Genomic DNA, 24,417 nt, shown 5'->3' on the forward strand with positions numbered 1-24,417 from the left:
TCCAGGTGAGGCCTCACCAAGGCCCTGTACAACTGCAGGAAGGCCTCCCTGCTCCTATACTCAAATCCCCTAGCTATGAAGGCCAACATACCATTTGCCTTCTTCACCGCCTGCTGTACCTGTATGCCAACTTTCAATGACTGATGAACCATGACACCCAGGTCTCGTTGCACCTCCCCGTTTCATAATCTGCCGCCATTCAGATAATATTCTGTCTTTGCGTTTTTGCCCCCAAAGTAGATAACCTCACATGTATCCACATTATACTGCATCTGCCATGCATTTGCCCACTCACCTAACATGTCCAAGTCACCCTGCAGCCTCCTAACGTCCCCCTCACAGTTCACACCAATTTAGTGTCATCTGCAAACTTAGCGCGCACACATATCGCAGTGTGGCTGTCCCATGCTGCCCCTGGGCCCCTGGCCCCGAACTCACACCTCCCCTGTGCCCCGTCACATCGCTCTACAGTATCTCACCTCTCCTTCGCCCCGACCTCGCCGCTCCTGGGAGAACACCAGCAACTGGTCAGGGCCATAAAAGGAGCGGCGTGCGGAGGCCCAGGAGCAGCGTGGAGGCTTGCAACTTCAGGGAGCAGTGCGATGATTGGAGTGTGGGGCACTGTAAATGGGCCACAATAACTTACAGTTATATAGCACCTTTAATGTAATAAAATATCCCAAGGTGCTTCATAAAAACATAATCAGACAAGTATTAGCCCCGAGCCAAAGACAGAGACAGTAAGGAAGGTGACCAAATACTTGGTCAAAGAGGTGGGTTTTAAGGAGTGTCTTTACAGGAGAGGAAGCAGAGAGGTTTGCTGAATTCCAGAGCTTAGAGCCTAAATGGCTGAAGACATAGCCATCAATGGTGGGGTGAAGGAAGTGGGGGATGGACAACAGGCCAAAACTGGAGGAACGTAGCGCTCTAGGAGGATTATAAGACTGGAAGAAGTTAGAGATTGGAAGGGGCGAGGCCATGGAGGGATTTGAACACAAGGGTGAGAATGTTAAAAGTGCGATCAAAGTTCAACACTCCATCAGAGCTACTGGTCACCCACAAGATAAATGTAATCATATACTTGCACAACACCATGTAGCCAGTTTTCTTTGCACAGTCGTCAAGGAGCACAAGAGGTAACTCTGTTCATGGCCCAATAATAGCCTAATAATACCAGAGACAAGAGTCTCTCGATTGTAGAAACTGGCATCGTAAGGGCATCAGAGGTTTAGGGTTTTTTTTTTAAAGTTGAACATGACAAGCAATTCTTATGGTAGAGATGAAAATATTAAAAAATTGCTACCTCTGCAATACAATACAATATTATCCTGTGACAGTGAGCTTGCTGCAGACAGATTCTCCCGTCGCCTTGGCAACAGCTGGAGCCTTGCGCAGCGCGATATTGTGTCCGGCCGGACAGCGGGAGAAGGCGCCTGAAATATTGAAGTAAAAGCTGGAGCTCCGGGTTAGGAGAGCGGGCGGGGGGCGGGGGGCGGGCTTCTTATCGGGGGGGGAGATCATAACAATTAAATGATGAAAATGAAGTATCCTTGTATCGTTTAATTAAACACCTATTTTTACTTGGTTTTCAACGTATTTTCTCCCCGGATGCGGCGATAATAATCTCCGTAATTACTTAGAATGTCTGAATAAATAAATAAACACACAGTCAGTGAGTGAAAGACAGAGAGATGCGCGGCCGGCTAGCGCTCGGAACTATTGTGTGGGGTCCGGACAGGAGTCGGCGGGCACCGGTGCCCATTTCCGCTCACGCTGTGTCGGTGCGGGGGGATCAGCATCATGGCCCGTGATCGCCAGGCCCACTCCGACTCCATGTCGGACTCCGAAGGATCCGATCTGTCCGACTCTGAGGTCAGTGGGGGTTTGGAGCTCAGCTTCCCGCTCAGTGTCAGGGCGGTGGTGCGGGGCTGGCGTTGGGTGGATTTGGCTGGGAGCCGGAGACAGAAACCTGGCTAACGGCGCCGCTCACTCCCCGGGGCGGTGAACCGTGCCCGGTGTCCGCGCTCCAACTGCTCACACTTTGAAGGTAGCCCGCTTCTTGTAAAAGGAAAGGGCACGGCGAGTAAGTTACTTGTTAATGGAAGCTCCCGCCCAAAAGTTTTCCCATCACTTAAATTGGTTCAGGACCCCAATTCCTTGAACTTCATAAAAGGACCTTCCTATTCACCAATTACATTGGTTGGTTGAGAAGTTGTGTTTTTTGGGGCGGGGTATTTTTGTCTTTTGGTATAAGTCAGTTCTGTATGGTTATGAAGTGGTTACAGAACGGTTGTGCTAATAACAACTAGTGGGGTGCCACAGGGATCGGTGCTGGGGCCTCAACTATTTGCCATCTATATTAATGACTTGGATGAAGGGACTGAGTGTACTGTAGCCAAATTTGCTGATGATACAAAGATATATGGGAAAGCAAGTTGTGAAGAGGACACAAAGAATCTGCAAAGGGGTATAGATAGGTTAAGTGAGCGAGCATAAATTTGGCAGATGGAGTATAATGTGGGAAAATGTGAGCTTATACATTTTAATATGAAGAATAAAAAAGTAAATTATTATTTAAATGGAGACTACAAAGTGCCATGGTACAGAGGGATCTGGGGGTCCTTGTACATGAAACACAAAATGTGAGTATGCAGGTACAGCAAGTAATTGGGAAGGCAAATGGAGTGTTAGCCTTTATTGCAAGGGGGATAGGCCAGGTCCAGCTACAGTATGCGGACGACGCCTGCGTCTGCACACATAGAGGCTGAATTCCAAGTCATAGTCAACGTATTTACTGAGGCGTACAAAATCATAGGCCTTGCGTAAAACATCTGTAAGACAAAGGTCCTCCACCAGTCTGTCCTCGCCATACAGCACTGCCCAACCCCCCAGTCATCAAGATCCACAGCGCAGCCCTGGACAATGTGGACCATTTCCCATACCTCGGGAGCCTCTTATCAACAAGAGCAGACATTGACAACGAGATTCAACACCGCCTCCAGTGTGCCAGCGTAGCCTTCGGCTGCCTGAGGAAAAGAGTGTTTGAAGGTCAGGCCCTTACATCCACCAGCAAGCTCATGGTCTACAGGGCTCAGAGACATGGACCATGTACAGTAGACACTTCAAATTGCTGGAGAAATACCACCAACGATGTCTACGCAAGATCCTACAAATCCCCTGGGAGGACAAACGCACCAACGTTAGCGTCCTCGACCAGGCCAACATCCCCAGCATTGAAGCACTGACCACACTTGGATCAGCTCTGCTGGGCAGGCCACATCATTCGCATGCCAGACATGAGGCTCCCAAAGCAAGCGCTCTACTCGGAACTCCTTCACGGCAAGCGAGCCAAAGCTGGGTAGAAGAAACGTTACAAGCGCACCCTCAAAGCTTCCCTGATAAAGTGCAACATTCCCACCGACACCTGGGAGTCCATGGCCAAAGACCGCCCTAAGTGGAGGAAGTGCATCCGGGAGGGTGCTGAGCACCTCGAGTATTAGTGCCGAGAGCATGCAGAAATCAAGCGCAGACAGTGGAAAGAGCGTGCAGCAAACCAGTCCCACCCATCTTTGCCCTCAACGACTATCTGTTCCACCTGTGATAGGTACTGTGGTTCTCGTATTGGACTGTTCAGCCACCTAAGGACTTATTTTAAGAGTGGAAGCAAGTCTTCCTCGATTCTGAGGGACTGCCTATGATGGTGATGAGAGTATAAAAGTAGGGAGGTCCTGCTACAACTGTACAGGGCGTTGGTGAGACCACACCTGGAGTACTGCGTACAGTTTTGGTTTCCTTATTTAAGGAGAGATATACTTGGAGTCAGAGAAGGTTCCCAAGGTTGATTCCTGAGATGAAAGGATTGTCTTAATGAAGAAAGGTTGAGCAGGTTGGACCTATACTCATTGGAGTTCAGAAAAATGAGAGGTGATCTTAATGATACGTATAAGATTTTGTGGGGCTGGACAGGGTAGATGCAAAGAGAATGTTTCCCACGAGGAGGAATCTAGAACTAGGGGGCATAGTTTCAGAATACGGGGTCACCCATTTAAAACCGAGATGTGGAGGAATTTCTTCTCTGAGGGTCGTGAATCTTTGGAATTCTCTACCCCAGAGAGCTATGGAGGCTGGGTCATTGAATATATTTAAGGTAGAGATAGACATATTTTTGAATGATAGGGGAGTCATGAATTATGGGGAGTGGGCAGGAAAGTGTTGAGGCCATGATTAGATCAGCCATGATCTTATTGAATGGCTCAAGGGGCCAAATGGCCTACTCCTGCTCCTATTTCTTAGGTTCTTATGTAAAAACACTTACATTCTGTGGGTCACCTTATTCACAGCTACAGATGGAGATTTGGACATAAGACAAAGTGCTTGTGGGAGTTCAAGATTGCCTCTGAAGTCGAAGTTAAAGGGATATCAGACATGAGAGATGCTCAGTGCCCATCCTGTATCTGTACCTACAGCCAGAGGTGACTAGGCCTCACATTTGCTGATGATTAATACCTGTAGAGGTTCCTACTCCCAAAGAAAGCTGGGCGTTAGATGGCTCTTTAGAAGCACATTATGTCATACTTTTAGTGGTATTGCATGAAAGAAGGCGCAATAGAGTGACCATCAGCCAGTACAGCATGATTGATCACGTACCAAGATGCCAGCAATTACATATTCGGGCACTGTCACATCTAGCAGAAACTGCAAAAGTTTCTTCCTGGCATCCAGGTCAGCAGAGTGACCAATGAAGAGTTGTGCCATCTGCTCGGACAGCTCCTTGGGACTGGGACTGCCATTAACTGTTCCAGTCAACTGGCAACTTAAGCTTGCCCCTCTTTCCTTCCACACATACTGTAATAAAGACATGGGTATGGTGCCATGGAGTGGCACAAAGCGCAACCACTGCTACTCCAGAAACAAAGGTACAGGCTTCTGGGCTTGCCTGTGCATCTTGAGCCTTTTACCTCTGTTACTTATTTGCCCCAGTTTTACTGAGAAAATAAGGGCGAGTTAAATGTCCACGCTGTTATTAGTGTATATAAAACCCAGTAATTTGTGGCAAGGAAAAGATACGGAGCGAGGTATGATTTGGCATTATGGGTCTCGGCCCCTTTTTAGCGCTGTTATATTCCATAAATCAGTATCAGTGGGAATTAATGGCACAGAACTAGGTCCTGTGAAATCCTGGCCATAGTGCATTAGTGCGCTTCTACATTTGGGCCAGATGCTTGTTAAATGGGTTTGGAGATTGATGGTATTGGTAGTTTTGCAGCAAACCTTTACTTTTGTGCTATGGGCATAACGATTGTGCACTTATGATGTCATTCAGCTGATTGTGCAAAAACCAATCTGGAGGAGGTGGGGGGGCAGGGCGAAGATACAAAATTGTAGCAAACTTTCAAATGTTAATAACTATACTGACTAAATTAATTGTTAAGTTATTGTTGCAAATTATTAAAACTATTGACGATAAAATCTAGTACTTTAAACTTTTGGTTTGAGTGTATATTGTACATCCGATTTATTTTCTGGATGGTCGTTACTGATTTTCTTAAAGCTTTATTTGAGCATAGTATAACAGCAAAAAGAAACATCCAAATAGTGGTATTTAAAAGGACAAATAGGCTATATTAGTAACTTCAAACAGCATATTGATTTGTAATTTGGTATTGCGGAAATGTTATTCTAATCTTCTTAGCCATAATAGCACTTGAAAAGTATCCCCGAGGTTATCCTGTGACCGGATGTTTGAGACCTAACCTTATAAATTACTTGGGGAAAAAAAAGTTACTTCAAGTATTCTTGTCTCTCTTAGACTGTATGATTTGTTGTGAAAATGAACTTCAATAATGGCTTAATTAATAACATTTAAGTATTCATCACAAAAGCTTTGCAGTACTTATCCAAAAATGAATCCATAACTTTTGTTTTAGATTCTATGATAGATCAATTTTTTAAAACATGGGCATTCATACTTCATTGCTAGAACTTGGTGTGAATTGTTTGCATTGGGAGGCCTCATTCAGAACCTAACCTGAGATGGTGGGGATTTGGTGTTGGCATATGTGAGCCATTTTCTAACCTCCTAAAATTATTTTTTTTAGCTTTATTCCCTAGAGGGAGCAGCCAAGTATTGCATTGCCCAATTTTCAAACAGTTAACATTTTGCCATTACCATGTCTTTCTCGCACAGCTTTTGAGTATCTAGGTATGTGTGTTTACTAAAGTTGATCAGATGCAGAATAATGAAGGCCAGAAATTTAAAACCATTCAATCAGCATCCTCCTTTTATCTTTACCCATACTCTAATGGGGGTTGGTCTAACTTCCCACATCTCAGCAGTGAAGTTTGATTGACATCTGATGTAAACCACTCAGGTTTTCATCTAACCAGTTACATTAAATGTTAATTTTATTACAGCTTCAAGACGCATATTCGAAGGGTTTGCTCAAACCTGGTTTGAACGTAGTGGAGGAGTTAGAGAAACAATGTGTCAACAATGTGGTGAGGTTACTTTTTAATTCATTTTTTTCCTTTTACGTTTACCTCTTAAATGTTTGCAGTATGCACAGTAAAACTGAGTAACTCTCCACCAGCAGCTTGTGCTCTAAGGTAACAGTTTCCTGAGGCAGCAGAGATTTAGCACAACTAATGGTGCAAAACTGATTCAGTCAAATATAGCCAACAAGACTTAAAAGTCCATTTGAATTAAATAAATCCATGCTATAAGTTTAAAAATGGGAGTTTCTGAAACAATAATCCAATCCTAGTAGCTGCATTTTAAAACAGTCCTTTAAAACATCTGCATGACTGTACATTTTTGTTGATTTCCTTGCTAAAAATTTAGTTGAGCAAGTCCAAAGGTACTAGGTTTTGGGGTATTGCCTAATTATTCTGCTGAAAGCAACACTCAAAATATCCATAGTCGGTGTGGGTTTCACTCATTATCCTACTGAACCAGATTGATTTTGCAGCAGTTAATGGCCCAGAAATTCCCCTCTGTCTTCCCGCGGCAATTTTTACGAATCTACCTGGTGGTCTAGGATGCGCCCTGGATTCCGGTGGGGAGGCCTTCTCTTCCCGAGCTGCGAAGCTCACTCCTATCCGGAGGGTTCCCACGCAGAAGATGCAGCCACGTTTAACTGCTCTGCCAATCGGGTAAGTGTTTCACAGGTTCCCATTAATAGCACTGAGACTTGCGTATCTACAAGTTCTCAGTGCTATTAATAGGAACAAAACCAAACACAAAATAATAAAAAAATAAAAAACAGACCACACATATTTAAAATTAATTGAAATTAAAGTTATTATGTCTTTATAAAAATAAAATATTATCCCGATTTTTTAAAAAGTTTTTTAAATTATGGTTAAAAATAAACTTAGTGGTGAGGGGTTTTAACAATTAAAAATATCTGTTTATAATTTAATTTTATCGTGTTTTTTTTGTTTTAAAACACTTGCGTCTGTAAACGTAGGCTTTATGCCTGCTTTTATCAGGCGCGTGATTTTAGAGGACATTTGCTGGGCAAGATACGTGTAAATCCCGCAATCTTGCCCAAGAAATGTCCTCGCTTCTGATGTCTACGATCTGTCAAGCTCCGGGACATCGGAATTTTTATCCCAATGTGTTACACACAGCAAGTTTGTAACTAACTTTCTGAGAAAAATATTGGGAAAGCTAGCACATGAGAGCTTATTTCCTCCTTCAACCCTGCTCTCTTTCTCAACCCCCACCCCCCATTCCGAACTAGAAACCATTGTGTGCTTGCCCCTCAGTAGTGCCAAGCTGTTTATATAGTAATACTCAGGAATATGATAGTTTCCACTGATGCAAAGATGAATCCACAGAACAAAGTGATTTGCTTAGCTTCCAGCTACTGATTTTTATAGCGTTTACACAGTCACAGCAAATTTGGTATAGTTGTAACAAAACTGAATTAGATGCTGCCATTTAAGACCTGGAGAACACTGCCACTTTGACTGATGTGGTGAATTTCCTTTGGTCTGAAACCTTTACTTTCTATATGAAAGTGGTTAATGTGTGCCTGAAATATGGTTGTGATTACATAATTGTATATATTTTTTTAAATCTTCAGGTAGGCTTGAAACAATGCTTAGAAGACTTCAAGAAAGACATGGAGTGGGTGGAGAGGCTGGACATGACTAATGGCCCAGCTGCTGACATCATAGCAAAGGCTGAAGGCAAATCTGTAGGACAGGAATGTTCAGATATTGACCCAGACGATGACTTTCAGCGTGAGATGTACTTGTAGGTATAAGGTTCAACAGTTAACTTCAAGCTGTTGAGGATATATAAACATACATAAGTGCAGGAGTAGGCCATACGGCCCCTCGAGCCTGCTCCGCCATTTAATATGATCATGGCTGATCCGATCATGGACTCGGGTCCACTTCCCTGCCCGCTCTCCATAACCCCTTATTCCCTTATCGTTTAAGAAACTGTCTATTTCTGTCCTAAATTTATTCCATTTCCCAGCTTCCATAGCTGTCTGAGGCAGCGAATTCCACAGATCCACAACCCTCAGAGGAAATTTCTACTCATCTCAGTTTTAAATGGACAGCTCCTTATTCTAAGATTATGCCCTCTAGTTCTAGTCTCCCCTCAACAGTGGAAACATCCTCTCTGCATCCACCTTGTTAAGCCCCCTCATAATCTTATACGTTTCGATCAGATCACCTCTCATTCTTCTGAATTCCAACGAGTAGAGGCCCAACCTACTCAACCTTTCCTCATATGTCAACTCCTCACCTCCGGAATTAACCTTGTGAACCTTCTCTGCCTCCAAAGCAAGTATATCCTTTCTTAAATATGGAAACCAAAACTGCACGCAGTATTCTAGGTGTGGCCTCACCAATACTCTGTACAACTGTTGCAAGACTTCCCTGCTTTTATACTCCATCCCCTTTGCAATAAAGGCCAAGATTCCATTGGCCTTCCTGATCACTTGCTATACCTGCATACTAACCTTTTGTGTTTCATACACAAGTACCCCCAGGCCCCACTGTACTGCAGCTCTTTGCAATCTTTCTCCATTTAAATAATAACTCGCTCTTTGATTTGTTTCTGCCAAAGTGCATGACCTCACACTTCTAACATTATACTCCATCTGCTAAATTTCTGCCCACTCTATGTCCTTTTGCAGATTTTTTGTATCCTCTTCGCACATTGCTTTTCCTCCCATCTTTGTATCGTCAGCAAACTTGGCTACATTACACTCTGTCCCTTCTTCCAAGTCGTAATATAGATTGTAAATAGTTGGGGTCCCAGCACTGATCCCTGCGGCTCCCCACTAGTTACTGATTGCCAACCCGACTCTGTTTTCTGTTAGTTAGCCAATTCTCTATCCGTGCTAATATATTACCCCCAATCCTGTGAACTTTTATCTTGTGCAGTGACCTTGTCAAATGCCTTCTGGAAGTCCAAATACACCACATCCACTGGTTCCCCTTTATCCACCCTGTTCGTTACATCCTCAAAGAATTCCAGCAAATTTGTCAAACATGACTTTCCCTTAAGCTTTTCTTGTGGAGTTTTTAAAAGACATACTAAAGGCTACGTAATCAAAGTTGGATGATCCCTCCATTTTTAAGTTTAAATTATTCTTTTTCATTGAAACATACATTAACCCGAATGTTTTCACACTTTGCAGTAATATTCTTATTTTCTCAAGGTGGGCTCATTCCTGCAATATACCTCGTTCCTTGAAGATTTACAGCATGCAAATGTTGTTGCTTTAAGGTCCAGACACTGTCCGTATGGGCACAAATTACTTCTTGCTGAAGGATGGTGTAATGGAATTGCAATTGTATCGTGTTGAATTTCTGGCACTACGTGGCAAAATGACACGTACAAGTGTGCCCTGTACATTATGTATATATTTCCTAGCTAAAAAAGAAAAATTAATTGAAATTTTCAATGTTTACACATACACATTTTTTGTGGAACCATTGTACATTTTGAATTTGGGAGTGATAAGAACACACTGATATATTGGCTTTCTTGGCATTATTGTAGCCTTCACTGGGAGCAATGCACTTTTGAAAGTTGAGGCTAATTGTTTGTATTTGGTCCTCTGTGTTCCATTTACCTAGGAGGGGTGGAGATGGGGGTTCTCTTTATATAATGGTTCTATTGGGGTGACTGACATTGTTCAGAGGTTTACCAGTGTTGCCCTTTATCCAAATTATTTTCAAAGAGTACCGTGCAGCACTGAAATGTGGTGTGGAAGGCCAAAAAAAAGTAAGTTTGGTGCCAAAAATATTCTAATGTATTGAGTTAGCGGTTACAAACAGAAATAAATGGTAGTAATGAAATGGAAATAAATTAAGATGTCATTGTCATTGTAAATAACTGGGGGGGAAAAGGGTTTAAACTAAGGTTAATTGTATACAGAAAGGACTGGTATGAATGAGTTATCTTATCTGGCCCCATGGCTTTTTTTTTCCCCCTCCAAGTTCTAGTTAGTTTTGAAAATAATTAATTTAGTCTTAAATACCAACAATTGAGATTGTGTAGTTTTGCATTTCATGACTTGAGATGAATTAATTCTTTTGCACCCATTTCAAAGTAAGTATTCTCCCACTTTCAGTGTAGCTTCTGCCAAACTGAATTTACAAAGTCCTTATATTTTCTTCAATAATTTCACCTTGTTTAGTTATCGCCAGGCACAGGCCACTGCATTGGATGCATTGCCTCGGCTACAGCGACTGAAAATTGCAACAAGGAGACCAGATGACTACTTTGCAGAGATGGCCAAGTCAGACCAGCAAATGCAGAAGGTGAGTAGCTATCAGTCTCTTTGTACATATTGGAGTGATTTAGCTTTAACTGAACATTAAGGGTTAATGTTGGAAACTGTCATACAATTTCTTAGTAAGTACTTGATGTAAATCTAAGATACTTTTTTAAGGCAGCTACTTGGTCCCAAAATTCTAGACCAGGAAGAGGGAAAGAGATGGAGAATATCCAGGGACCAATCTGTAATATTGCTCAAATATGCTTCATGGCAATTCACCCACACAATAATATTTGAGATCCATTTGGTAGATCAACCTACCATTCTTAGCTTAAGAAAATAGCATGAATGCTAATGGCTGGCTCGTTGGGTGGGGGGAGGGGTTTTGTATTCTTTAATCAATGGGGGCTTGTATAAATCCGTTAGTCCAATGATTTTTAATGAGAGCCACAGAATGCTTCATCCAAAGTGTGTATTTTGTGTTCTTAGCTCAGTTCGTAGCAGTCTCACTGCTGAATCCGACAGTTGCCGGTTTAAGCCCCATTCCGGGTCCTAAGTACATAATGTAGGTTGACACTTCAGTTCAGTATTGCAGCCAGAGATGTTATCCTTCCAATGTAATGTTAAACAGAGAGTGGTTCAAGTAGATGTAAAAGATTCCATATGATGATTTGAAGAAGAGTATGGAGCTCTCCCGGTGTCTTGGCCAACATTCTTCCCTATAACAACACTACTAAAAACAAATTAACTGGTTATTCAGCTCAGTGTTGTTTGGGACACATCTGCCTGCATACCACTTTGAAGCAGATCACTATGTGAAGCACTTTGGAACATTTCTGATCGGTGTGATAAGGTTATATGAATACCTGTACAATTTTTTTTCTTAAGATGTTTTTGTTTTTGTTAGATTCGAGAAAAAATGCTATCGAAGCAGATCTCCATTGAAAAGTCTGAAAAGGCAAAACAGCTCCGAGCATTGCGAAAATATGGCAAGAAGGTATTTGCTTTTTTTTGTGTGTGAACATCTAGAATTTGATTGTTGTATGATTTTCATCTTCAATGGAAAATATGTTAATTCATGCCCCCTGACATGTCCTGAGAAAGTTAGTGGTCACAGTTTTGTGCTTATTACTTGATTTTCTTCAGGAATACTATAAATGAACGTTCCTTGGTTTTGTGAATGTTTTATTTCTGACGGTTGATAAAATTCAGCAACCTCTGCAAAATATTATTGAGATCTTGCAAGCGTTGACGATGGTGCATAATTTGAAGCCAGAAGCCTTTAGTGCACCGTGTTGATTGATGGCTAACTCTCTTGTCAAAGAAGCTGTGGTAGTGCAAAAGCTCCAACAATAGGTAAATTATTCTAACTGAATTTGGAAGATGATTTGATTGAGGCTTTTAGGATTTTAAAAGGAACTGATAGTGTAGATAGACATAAACCTTTTCCACTGGTGGGGGAGTCTGGGACATAACCTTGAAATCAGAGCCAGGCCATTCAGGAGGAAAGTTGGGAAACACTTTGTCGCGCAAAGGGTGGTGGAAGTGTGGAATTCTCGCAAACAAAAGCAATAGATACTAGCTCAACTGCCTTTAATATTAAGGCTTTGGAATAAATTAGACATGTTATATGCACTATTATGTTACATAAAGGAGTACTAACTTGGTCAAAGATGCAAAGTGTCTTGTGACTATAATATAATAACTAATAAAACTCAGTGCAATTGTTGGATAAATTAAGGCCAGGCAAATGTGCTGTTCCTGGATTGCCAAATAACTTGTGATGTAATAGTTGTTTTCCACCATGAATTTATCAATTTGTTGAACTAAAGCAATTATTGTAGTTATCTATTTGAAGGACTGGCCATTTATTTCACCATAATTCTTTGCAAACTCATCAAAAATATATTCTATTGTATTCCCATGTGTTCTAAAATCAGTACGCTGACGTCCTATTGTCATAACTGCTCAGTTTCTTACAGTTGGAAGGCGCAATAGTTCAGAATACTGCCTTTAGACCTCTGGCTTGTTGGTTTGAATCCATCCTTTACAGTTCTGTTTCATGGAATGGTACAAAACTCACATCAAGGAATACATTTATTGAGAGGACATTTTATTATTATTTTTCATTCATTCATAGGATGTGGCCGTTGCTGGCAAGGCCAGCATTTATTGCCCATCCCTAATTGCCCTCGCAAAGGTGGTGGTGAGCCGCCGCTTTGAACCGCTGCAATCCGTGTGGTGAAGGTACTCCCACAGTGCTGTTGGAGAGGGAGTTCAAGATTTTGACCCAAAATCTGTTCCTCTATTAACATAGCAGCCAGAAAAATTATGTGATATCTAAACAAGATGATTATTTTTCTGTGTGGTTATATATAAATGTAAAATGTACACAATTTTCCCTACTCTCCCAGCAACAGTTAGTGCCTTTGGATAATAAGCCATGGAGGTCAGCAGCTTTCCAGTAGCTGGTCCAAGTGGCAATTCCTCATGTATTCCTCAAGCACATGATATTGGGGGTAATGTACTGATGTGGATAGAGAACTGGTTGACAGATAGAAAGTAGAGAGTCAGGATTAACAGGTCCTTTTCAGAATGGCAAGTAGTGACTAGTGGGGTGCCGCAGGGCTCAGTGCTGGGACCCAGCTCTTTACAATATACATTAATGATTTGGATGAGGGAATTGAGTGTAATATCTCCAAGTTTGCAGATGACACTAAGCTGGGTGGCGGTGTGAGCTGTGAGGAGGAAGCTAAAAGGCTTCAGGGTGACTTGGACAGGTTAGGTGAGTGGGCAAATGCGTGGCAGATGCAGTATAATGTGGATAAATGTGAGGTTATCCACTTTGGTGGCAAAAACACGAAGGCAGAATATTATCTGAATGGTGGCAGATTAGGAAAAGGGGAGGTGCAACGAGACCTGGGTGTCATGGTACATCAGTCATTGAAAGTTGGCATGCAGTTACAGCAGGCGGTGAAGAAGGCAAATGGTATGTTGGCCTTCGTAGCTAGGGGATTTGAGTATAGGAGCAGGGAGGTCTTACTGCAGTTGTATAGGGCCTTAGTGAGGCCTCATCTGGAATATTGTGTTCAGTTTTGGTCTCCTAATCTGAGGAAGGACGTTCTTGCTATTGAGGGAGTGCAGCGAAGGTTCACCAGACTGATTCCCGGGATGGCAGGATAGACATATGAGGAGAGACTGGATCGACTGGGCCTGTATTCATTGGAGTTTAGAAGGATGAGGGGGGACCTCATAGAAACATATAAAATTCTGATGGGACTGGACAGGTTAGATGCAGGAAGAATGTTCGCGATGTTGGGGAAGTCCAGAACCAGAGGACATAGTCTAAGGTTAAGGGGTAAGCTATTTAGGACTGAGATAAGGAGAAACTTCTTCACTCAGAGAGTTGTTAACCTGTGGAATTCCCTACTGCAGAATGTTGTTGATGCCAGTTCATTGGATATATTCAAGAGGGAGTTGGATATGGCCCTTACGGCTAAAGGGATCAAGGGGTATGGAGAGAAAGCAGGAAAGGGGTACTGAGGTGAATGATCAGCCATGATCTTATTGAATGGTGGTGCAGGCTCAAAGGGCCGAATGGCCTACTCCTGCAGCTATTTTCTATGTTTCTATGTATGAGCCGAGGCAGTGAGTGCTGGCCTGCCATTCAACGACAGAGACTATCAGTGGAGCCTGATCCTGTCCTCCCCAACATCCACACAAATGTACTTTCCAGTCAGAGGCACTGAATAATAATCAGGAGCGGAGTGTTAGAAGTAGCCAAGTTTAAGGCTATCTCTGGTCACTTTAATAATCAAGATTGACTAAACCAATCTGGTGGATATATTGTGTTTAATCAGAGTTTTAGACGGAATAACACATAAGTTTTTGCTCTATAACTAATGACCGTAACAAATAGTTGATACCGATCCCGATCAGACAAACGACTGGCACACGTGAGCAGCTCTCTGGCTTGCAGTCCACTTGTCTAGAGCTTCCTTCGGTAAAGCATGGGATCACTAAAAGACTGTTCGACCAGCTCAACTTCTGTTTCACTCTCCCCTCACACCAATTGTGAGGACAATCTTGATTAGGCTACTTTTATTCTCATTTTCAGGGTGGGCCTGACATGGGAGGTTCTCCTAAAAACATAATATCCAATAAGGCTTCTAGTTCTTTGTCTCGCTTCGTGTGTCAAGAACCCGCCCTAAAGATATCTTACGATTTTCTTGGCCACATGTCTTTCTTTTTTATACTTCCCAGGGTTTCTTCCTTTGAAATTTGTATCTTATCTCTTTCGTCCGTATCCTGTCTTTGATGCCATGAGGCTAAACCAGAAACCTGTTCGATTAAGTGTTACCCCCTTGATGTCAATGAATACAAGGCCTAGTCCTCTACCCTTTGAACTATGAGGCCCAAAGCAGAGCTTTCTCAGTATAACTGGTCATTAACTTCTTTACAGCATAGCAAACTGCTTGTGTTTAAGTTAAATCCTACGAACTTCCTTCCATTATCTCTCTCGAGCAGTTCTGTTAAGCTAACTTCAAATCCTATCTTAGCATTATACATAAGCAAGGTTGAAGTCTTAACTTAAAAACCACAGATAATCACTTAACAACAGAGAGATTGTATATCGTACAAAGAACTATAACCTCCGTAGGAAACCAAGACATTAGCATTTCTCTGATCCGAAAAGACTTTCCGTCTGCAATTCGAACATCAGAGTTTAAACATGCATTTTTTCGCATCACAGTTTTAATTGTATAACCATATACATTTTTAGGCATCTTTAGTTTCTAACAGGAATTCCTGATTGTGCTCTATTTCCTTTCCTCCCTAGCACAGGAATGTTGAGCAGCATACTAGTAGTCACAATGTTGATGGAAGCTCTTTTCACATTTACATTATTTACGATTTTTTATACATCCATGCTTTACTTGTATGAGAACGTGGAATATTCCTGAAAGCAAGTTGATTTGTTGCAGACAATGTCATAGTGCAGTGGTTGGGAGGGGAGTGAAAAACTAGAGGAAAAAGAGGCAAGTTGTTGTATTTTAATATCTAAACAAATCACCAGGGAAGGTAATAGCACCAAAAATAAGGTTGTGAACAGCAATTTGAAACAATTATACATGTTCAAGATATTAACACTGTAGAAATCACCTTGATAGAAATATTGGAAGTTTTACATGGGTGAGCGGGTGGGGGGTTAAATGGCCAAAAAATGGAAGCATGTCTGGAAGCCAGCTCCAACCCACCGACTTCCGGCTCTTGCTGCGGCGGGACAAGGAGCGGGCAGCCCAACCGCTCCCAGGAGGCGGGTTGGCATTTTAAATATTTTAATGAGGAGGCTGAAAGCCTCCGATTTAACCTGCTTTGCAGGTTTAACTGGTCGGATTTTGGAACACGGCAGCCGTAGCAAGGCGAGGGATAGCCTCAGAGCACGCCTTGTGGGCCACGAGGAGCAGGAGTGCTTCCTCAAGGCCCCCCCAAGCTCTGCCCCCAGGGCACCAGGGTTCAGACCTACCTGGTCCTGCTGCCTCTTCTCCAGCGTTCCCCGCCTGACTGGAAGCCAAGTCTGTTAATCAGGCTGACCTCTGGGCAGGGAACTCCACCATGTGAGGAGAAACATGGACTTTCAAGCACGGCTCGCCCCCGGCACCCAGCGGGTCAAAAAGTTAAAATTCCCCCTTTTGGTTTCTATATAATTAGGAGCAGCATCCAGCATTGAAGAAACCCTTTCTTTTGTGGGTTTACAATATAAATGCACCATTGGTATTTTAATTACCTGCATAATCTTGGATATGCACTTGAAGTGCTGTAACCTACAAGGTTATGGACCAAGAGCTGAAAAGTAGGATTAGACTGGGTTGCTCTTTTTCAGCCAGCACAGACACGATGGCCCGAAATGCGGCCTCCTGTGCCATGAATTTCTATGATTCTATAAGCTTGTTCATTCTTGATTCAGCTTTGCAGATGAAGAAAATTTGAATTTGGTCGATAAATATTCAGCTTCAGAATTCAAGCTCTGCTGAAATAAGTTTGTGTATATATTTTATGAAAAGTGCAACAGTTCCTTCAAAGCATTGCGTGGCTCATTTTACTTTTCAATCTAAGAATGTACTGCCCATTTTGCTGAGGTAATTTGCAACTCATCAATGAATGCTATTATTTTGGCCATAGGTTCAAATAGAAGTTATACAAAAGCGTCAAAAAGAAAAGAAAGCCATGATGACAGCAGTGAAAAAGTACCAAAAAGGTTTGTTTTGTGTTTTTGTACCTACGTGTCCGAAGATTTGGAAATGTTGCAATTTTAACCCTGTTTCACCAGAGCCCAAGAGATTCAGTTCCAGACATATGTGGAGCTGTTTTTGTTTTACTATTTACTCACTAGTGCAAAGGTACAGAGAATGGGATTTTGATTCTGCATTCTTTGATCTTCAGGACTTTCTGACAAACTGGATTTCCTTGAGGGTGATAAGACTTCTTCAAAAGCAAAGAAAGAAGGTGGTGGAGGATTAGCAGGTGGAATTGCACAGGAGAAGAAAGGGTAAGAGATTGTATTGGTGAGAAAAGTTCACCCTTAATCTTTGTTGTGATTCTCTGTTAGGTTGAAAGGGCTGGCAGGTAACTTTTTACTATATACATCTGAAGTCCGTTCACAATGCCATTAAGCACAGTTTTAACAATAGTTTGCAATCTCCTGACTAAAGATTGGAAATCAAAGTCAGTAATGCGAGAACCTACCCTTTAAAAAGGGACAGGGACCATTAAAACTTGTCTAGCAGAGCTTCAATTTTTATTTTATTATGTAAAATATCTGGAATAGATTGGTGCAGCATATGTAAAGTATTTTTGTGTGCCAATTGATGACCAGTTCAAGATTGCTTTTCATAGAAGGCCGAGGACCAGGTTACATGCTTGTCCTGTAGAAATGGTGTTGCTACATGATGGACTTAAATAGCAGACAAACTTTCAGAAAAGAGAACTAAATCCAGTAACCCACAGGCTGTACTCTAGTTAATATCAGAACCATTACTTTATGCACCTGTATGAATTACTCCTGGACTTGTCGAGGTGAGAGTTTAAGTAGCCCATAACTGTATAAATTGTAGGACTGGTTAAATTGAGTATTGACAGCCATTTGTTCATTTTAACCCAGAATAAATGCAAAGAGGAAATACAAAAATGATAAGTTTGGTTTTGGAGGAAAGAAGAGAGGCTTAAAGTGGAACACCAAAGACAGTCACAATGATGTCTCCAGCTTCCGATCAAAAGTTGCGCATTCCAAAAACAAGAGTTTTGGAAAAGGAGGAAAGAAAAACGCAAATGTGAGTAAATTTTCTATGAATATTACAGTTCCTGCAATGAGGTGTTCACTGTTCATAAAAATCCCCTGGGAAGACAGGCGCACCAACATCAGAGTCCTCGCCCGGGCTAACATCCGCAGCATTGACCCACTCGATCAACTTCGCTGGACAGGCCACATAGTTCCCATGCCAGACACGAGACTCCCTAAGCAATTGCTCTATGCGGAGCTCCTTCATGGCAAACGAGCCAAAGGTGGGCAGCGGAAATGTTACAAGGACACCTTCAAAGCCTCCCTGGTAAAGTGTGACATCACTGACACCTGGGAGTCCCTGGCCAAAGACCGCCCTAGGTGGAGAAAGTGCATCCGGGAGGGCGTTGAGCTCTTCGAATCTCAACGCCAAGAGCGTGAAGAGGTCAGGCGCAGGCAGCGGAAGGAGTGTGCGACAAATCAGTCCCAACCCCCTTTCCCCCGCGAATGTCTGTCCCACCTGTGACCTGGTCTGTGGCTCTCATATTGGACTGTTCAGCCACCAGAGTGGAAGCAAGTCTTCCTCGATTCCGAGGGACTGCCAATGGTGATGATGGTTAATAAAGCAATATCCTATTAATTGCAAAGTACCCAGTCCCTCATGAATGTTCTGTTTGTGTATTTGCATGCATTCTGCCTGTTAAAAAATTCATTTTTTCTATGCTTGCTCTTTGCTAGAGTAATCCAAAGCTTAATCCCACTGCCCAACGTTCTCCCCATAGTCCATATCATCTGCTTCAAATCTTTATCCACTATACACTTGACTTTTTCAGTACAGCAATAGTCAAAATCTGAAAAGTGAAATTGTAGAATAGGGATGTTAAGGAGTCTCCTCCCTCTATCTGGAAAGTGTCATTCAAATTTTAAAAACATTTTTTTTTAAAAACCTTGGGGAATGGGGCTGACTTTCCTTTTCTAGTCTTCTTGCTGTTCATAGAATCATAGAAATTTATAGCACGGAAGGAAGCCATTTCGGCCCATCATGTCCATGCCGGCCGACCACGAGCTATCCAGCCAAAATCCCACTTCCCAGCTCTTGGTTCGTAACCCTGTAGGTTACGGCACTTTAAGTGCACATCCAAGTATCTTTTAAATGTGGTGAGGGTTTCTGCCTCTACCACCCTTTCAGGCAGTGAGTTCCAGATGCTCACCACCTTCTGGGTGAAGACATTTCCCCTCCTATCTCCTCTAAATCGCCCCCCAATTACTTTAAATCTTTGCCCTCTAGTTGTTGACTCGTGCCAAGGGAAACGGGTCCTTCCTATCCACTCGATCCAGGCCCCTCATAATTTTATATACCTCAATTAAGTCTCCCCTTAGGTTTCCTCTATTCCAAAGAAAATAGACCCAGCATCTCCAATCTTTCCTCGTAGCCAAAATTCTCCAGTCCAGGCAACATTCTTGTAAATCTCCTCTGCACCCTTTCCAGTGCAATCACATCTTTCCTGTAATGTGGTGACCAGAACTGCACACAGTACTCCAGCTGCGGCCTAACCAGTGTTTATACAGTTCAGACATAGAAACAGAAACATAGAAAATAAGTGCCGGAGTAGGGCATTCGGCCCTTCGAGCCTGGACCACCATTCAATAAGATCATGGCTGATCATTCACGTCCGTACCCCTTTCCTGCTTTCTCTCCATACCCCTTGATCCTTTTAGCCGTAATGGCCACATGTAACTCTCTCTTGAATATATCCAATGAACTGGCATCAACAACTCTCTGCAGTAGAGAATGCCACAGGTTAACAACTCTCTGAGTGAAGAAGTTTCTCCTCATTTCAGTCCTAAATGGCTTACCCCTTATCCTTAGACTGTGATCCCTGGTTCTGGACTTCCCCAAATCGGGAACATTCTTCCTGCATCCAACCTGCCCAGTCCTGTCAGAATTTAATGTTTCTATGAGATCCCCTCTCATTCATCTAAACTCCAGTGAATACAGGCCCAGTCGATCCAGTCTCTCCTCATATGTCTATCCTGCCATCCCGGGAATCAGTCTGGTGAACCTTTGCTGCACTCCCTCAATAGCAAGAGTGTCCTTCCTCAAATTAGGAGATCAAAACTGAACACAATATTCAGGTGAGGCCTCACCAAGGCCCTGCACAATTGCAGTAAGACCTCCCTGCTATATACGCAAATCCTCTAGTTATGAAGGCCAACGTGCCATTTGCCTTCTTCACCGCCTGCTGTACCTGCATGCCAACTTTCAGTGACTGATGTACCATGAAACCCAGGTCTTGTAGCACCTCCCCTTTTCCTAATCTGCCGCCATTCAGATAATATTCTGCCTTCATGTTTTTGCCACCAAAGTGAATAACCTCACATTTATCCACATTATACTGCATCTGCCATGCATTTGCCCATTCACCTAACCTGTCCAAGTCACCCTGCAGCCTCTTGGCATCCTCCTCACAGCTCACACCGCCACCCAGTTTAGTGTCATCTGTAAACTTGGAGATATTACACTCAATTCCTTCATCTAAATCATTGATGTATATTGTAAATAGCTGAGTTCCCAGCACTGAGCCCTGCGGCACCCCACTAGTCACTGCCTGTCATTCTGAAAATGACCTGTTTAATCCCGACTCTTTGCTTCCTGTCTGCCAACCAGTTCTCTATCCATGTTAATACATTACCCCCAATACCATGTGCTTTAATTTTACACACCAATCTCTTGTGTGGGAAATTGTCAAAAGTCTTTTTTGAAAGTCCAAATACACGACATCCACTGGTTCTCCCCTGTTCACTCTACTAGTTACATCCTCAAAAAATTCTAGAAGATTTGTCAAGCATGATTTCCCTTTCATAAATCCATGCTGACTTGGACCGATCCTGTCACTGCTGTTCAAATGCACTGCTATTTCATCTTTAATAATTGATTCCAACATTTTCCCCACGACTGATGTCAGGCTAACCGATCTATAATTACCTGTTTTCTCTCTCCCTCCTTTTTTAAAAAGTGGTGTTAAATTAGCTACCCTCCATTCCATAGGAACTGATCCAGAGTCGATAGACTGTTGGAAAATGATCACCAATGCATCCACTGTTTCTAGGGCCACTTCCTTAAGTACTCTGGGATGCAGACCATCAGGCCCTGGGGATTCATACCATCGAAGTTACCTTTCCTTAAGTTCAGGACCCTAGTCTCTGAATTAACTGTGTCACTCTCCATCTTAATAAAGAATTCTACCATATTATGGTCACTCTTCCCCAAGGGGCCTCGCACAACAAGATTGCTAAATAGTCCTTTCTCATTACACATCACCCAGTCTAGGATAGCCAGCCCTCTAGTTGGTTCCTCGATATATTGGTCTGGAAAAACATCCCTAATACACTCCAAGAAATCCTCCTCCACCGTATTGCTACCAGTTTGGTTAGCCCAATCTATATGTAGATTAAAGTCGCCCATGATAACTGCTGTACCTTTATTGCACGCATCCCTAATTTCTTGTTTGATGCTGTCCCCCAACCTCACTACTATTGTTTAGTGGTCTGTACACAACTCCCACTAGCGTTTTCTGCCCTTTGGTATTCCGCAGCTCTACCCATACAGATGCCACATCATCCAAGCTTCCTTACTATTGCGTTAATTTCCTCTTTAACCAGCAACGCTACCCCACCTCCTTTTCCTTTCTGTCTATCCTTCCTGAATGTTGAATACCCTTGGATGTTGTGTTCTCAGCCTTGGTCACCTTAGAGCCATGTCTCCGTAATCTCAATTATATCACATCCGTTAATTTGTCCGCCTTATTACGAATAATCCTCTCATTGAGGCACAGAGCCTTCAGGCTTGTCTTTTTAACACATTTTGTCCCTTTAGAATTTTGCTGTAATGTGGCCCTTTTTGATTTTTGCCTTGGGTTTCTCTGCCCTCCACTTTTACTTTTCTTCTTTTCTATCTTTTGCTTCTGCCCCCATTTTGCTTCCCTCTGTCTCCCTGCATAGGTTCCCATCCCCCTGCCATATTAGTTTAACCCCTCCCCAACAGCACTAGAAAACGCTCCCCCTAGGACATTGGTTCCGGTCCTGCCCAGGTGCAGACCGGCCGGTTTGTACTGGTTCCATCTCCCCCAGAACCGATTCCAATGTCCCAGGAATTTGAATCCCTCCCTCCTGCACCACTCCTCAAGCCACGTATTCATCTTAGTTATTCTGCTATTTCTACTCTGACTAGCACGTGGCATTGGTAGCAATCCTGAGATTACTACCTTTTGAGGTCCTGCTTTTCAATTTAACTCCTACCTCCCTAAATTCAGCTTGTAGGACCTAATCCTGTTTTTTTATCTATATGCACAACGACAACTGGCTGTTCACCCTCCCCCCTCCAAAATGTCCTGCAGCCGCTCCGAGACATCCTTGACCGTTGCACCAGGGAGGCAACAAACCATCCTGGAGTCTTGATTGCGGCTGCAAAAACATCTATCTATTCCCCTTACAATAGAATCCCCTACCACTATAGCTCTCCCACTCTTTTTGCTGCCCTCCTGTGCAGCAGAGTCACCCATGATGCCATGAACTTGGCTGCTGCTGCCCTCCTCTGATGAGTCATCCCCACCCCCCAACAGCACCCAAGGTGATGTATCTGCATAACCTCCTTGCTCTTGTATTCCATACCTTGACTTATAAAGGCAAGTATTCAATATGCCTTCTTAACTGCCTTGCCTGCTACCTTCATGGTACTGCACAACATAAAAGCTCATGGGGTCGGGGGTAATATATTAGCACGGATAGAGGATTGGCTAACTAACAGAAAACAGTCAGGATAAATAGGTCATTTTCAGGTTGGCAAACTGTAACTCGTGGGGTGCCATTGGGATCAGTGCTGGAGCCGCAACTGTTTACAATTTATATTAATGACTTGGATGAAGGGACCGAGTGTAACGTAGTCAAATTTGCTGCTGATAGAAAGATAGGTGGGATGACTTAAAAAATCCTAACTAATTCACTTACACTGGCGCAAATTAAATGTACAGAATAGGGATTTTTAAGACACTCCAGAAAAATCAAGTTGCTCCAAAAGAAACTGAGCAACATCTGGGCAAATTTGGGCCCACTGTGCTAAGAATTAGTGCACTTAGAACAAATTTTAAATGGAATGTAAATCTTATTACCATTGGTAGTTGTGTTTTAGGTAGTAAGCTGAACCATTCATTTGACGTATTTAGGTTCTATGGTTAGACAATTTTAATGAAATGTTTTGAGGAAAATACTTTTGACAATTTTAAGTTCTTCCAATGACTACCCAATGTTGCCAAGACCAGTTTCTTTTGCACTGAGGACCTTTAACAGCTAGGCTTCCCATCATGATTTTGTTGTAATACTGTAGTGACTTGCATTTTTTTATTTAAAGAAAAGTCTTTATGGGAAATGCTGAAGTGGGTATCTAATTACCCCCCCCCCCTCATTAGTACATATGTCTTCTTCACTTTGAAGCTTCTGCCTTTTTGGAGTAGCTTTAGTTCCTTCCAATTGGATCACAATTTCTCTTTTTTTTTTTGGTGAGTGAAGAGAAGAATGCATAAAATTTGCACTTTTAATTGTGACTTAGTTTGTAATATGTCTTTTTTGTCATATGCAGAAGCGTCCTGGCAAAAGGAATAGACAGAAGATGAAAAACCAGGCACGAAAATGAACTGAAAATACAAAGCTGGATCTTCCTATCCTGTTTCCCCACAGTGTGGGGTTTAATGAACTTGGTTTTGTCTTTATATGTATACAGATTTTTACTTGAGGATACTTCTAGAAGAAAAAAATCTGCTTTTAATTATTAAGATTTTACAACATTATTGGTTGAAGCTTGTTTGGTTTGGATGGTATCAATGTCTGGAAATGGTTGACTTATTAAATGTAGGTCAGAAATGTTTTTGTAAATCACTTCAGAAATTACTGTTAAAAGTAATGGTTTCTACCTATGACCAGCTAACTTTAACCGTGGACAGATTCCAACATTTACTTATCACCAAGTATCTTGTTAAATTCAGTGTACGAAAGATCAGTGACTTGTTGCTATCGGATCCTAGGATAAGCATGTACATTTGTAGTAACCAAAGGACTGTTAAACAATGCAAAAAATAAATCCCACATCTCCTTTCCATCTTGCCTGAGTGTTTACATAATGTAACGTTTACTTTGGATGCAGTGCTGAAAAAATGTGATGTTTGAGCATGCGACTCCCATTCATATCATTCTAGTCTCAATTGTCATTTGGAATCTGCTGCCCTCTAGGGCAGGGGGATTATGAATAAATCTCTCCCATCTTCATAGTGGCCACAGGAAATTCTATAACTGAGTCTCTTCAGTGTATCAGGATGACCAAGAACTGAATAAACA

The 24,417-nt window shown here is 42.4% G+C and overlaps 1 protein-coding gene across 1 annotated transcript; it reads left to right on the plus strand.

Moving 5' to 3' along the window:
• Positions 1-1,740: 1,740 nt before the first annotated feature.
• On the plus strand, positions 1,741-24,179 carry ebna1bp2 (EBNA1 binding protein 2). Its single transcript, XM_070886092.1, has 9 exons — positions 1,741-1,872; positions 6,415-6,498; positions 8,091-8,263; positions 10,671-10,794; positions 11,659-11,748; positions 16,935-17,010; positions 17,196-17,301; positions 17,914-18,082; positions 23,666-24,179. The coding sequence occupies exons 1-9, from the start codon at positions 1,801-1,803 to the stop codon at positions 23,717-23,719; spliced, it is 948 nt and encodes a 315-aa protein (XP_070742193.1). The 5' UTR covers positions 1,741-1,800; the 3' UTR covers positions 23,720-24,179.
• The last annotated feature ends 238 nt before the right edge of the window (positions 24,180-24,417 follow it).

This window comes from Pristiophorus japonicus, chromosome 8, assembly GCF_044704955.1.
Source record: "Pristiophorus japonicus isolate sPriJap1 chromosome 8, sPriJap1.hap1, whole genome shotgun sequence".
Lineage (NCBI taxonomy): Eukaryota > Metazoa > Chordata > Chondrichthyes > Pristiophoridae > Pristiophorus > Pristiophorus japonicus.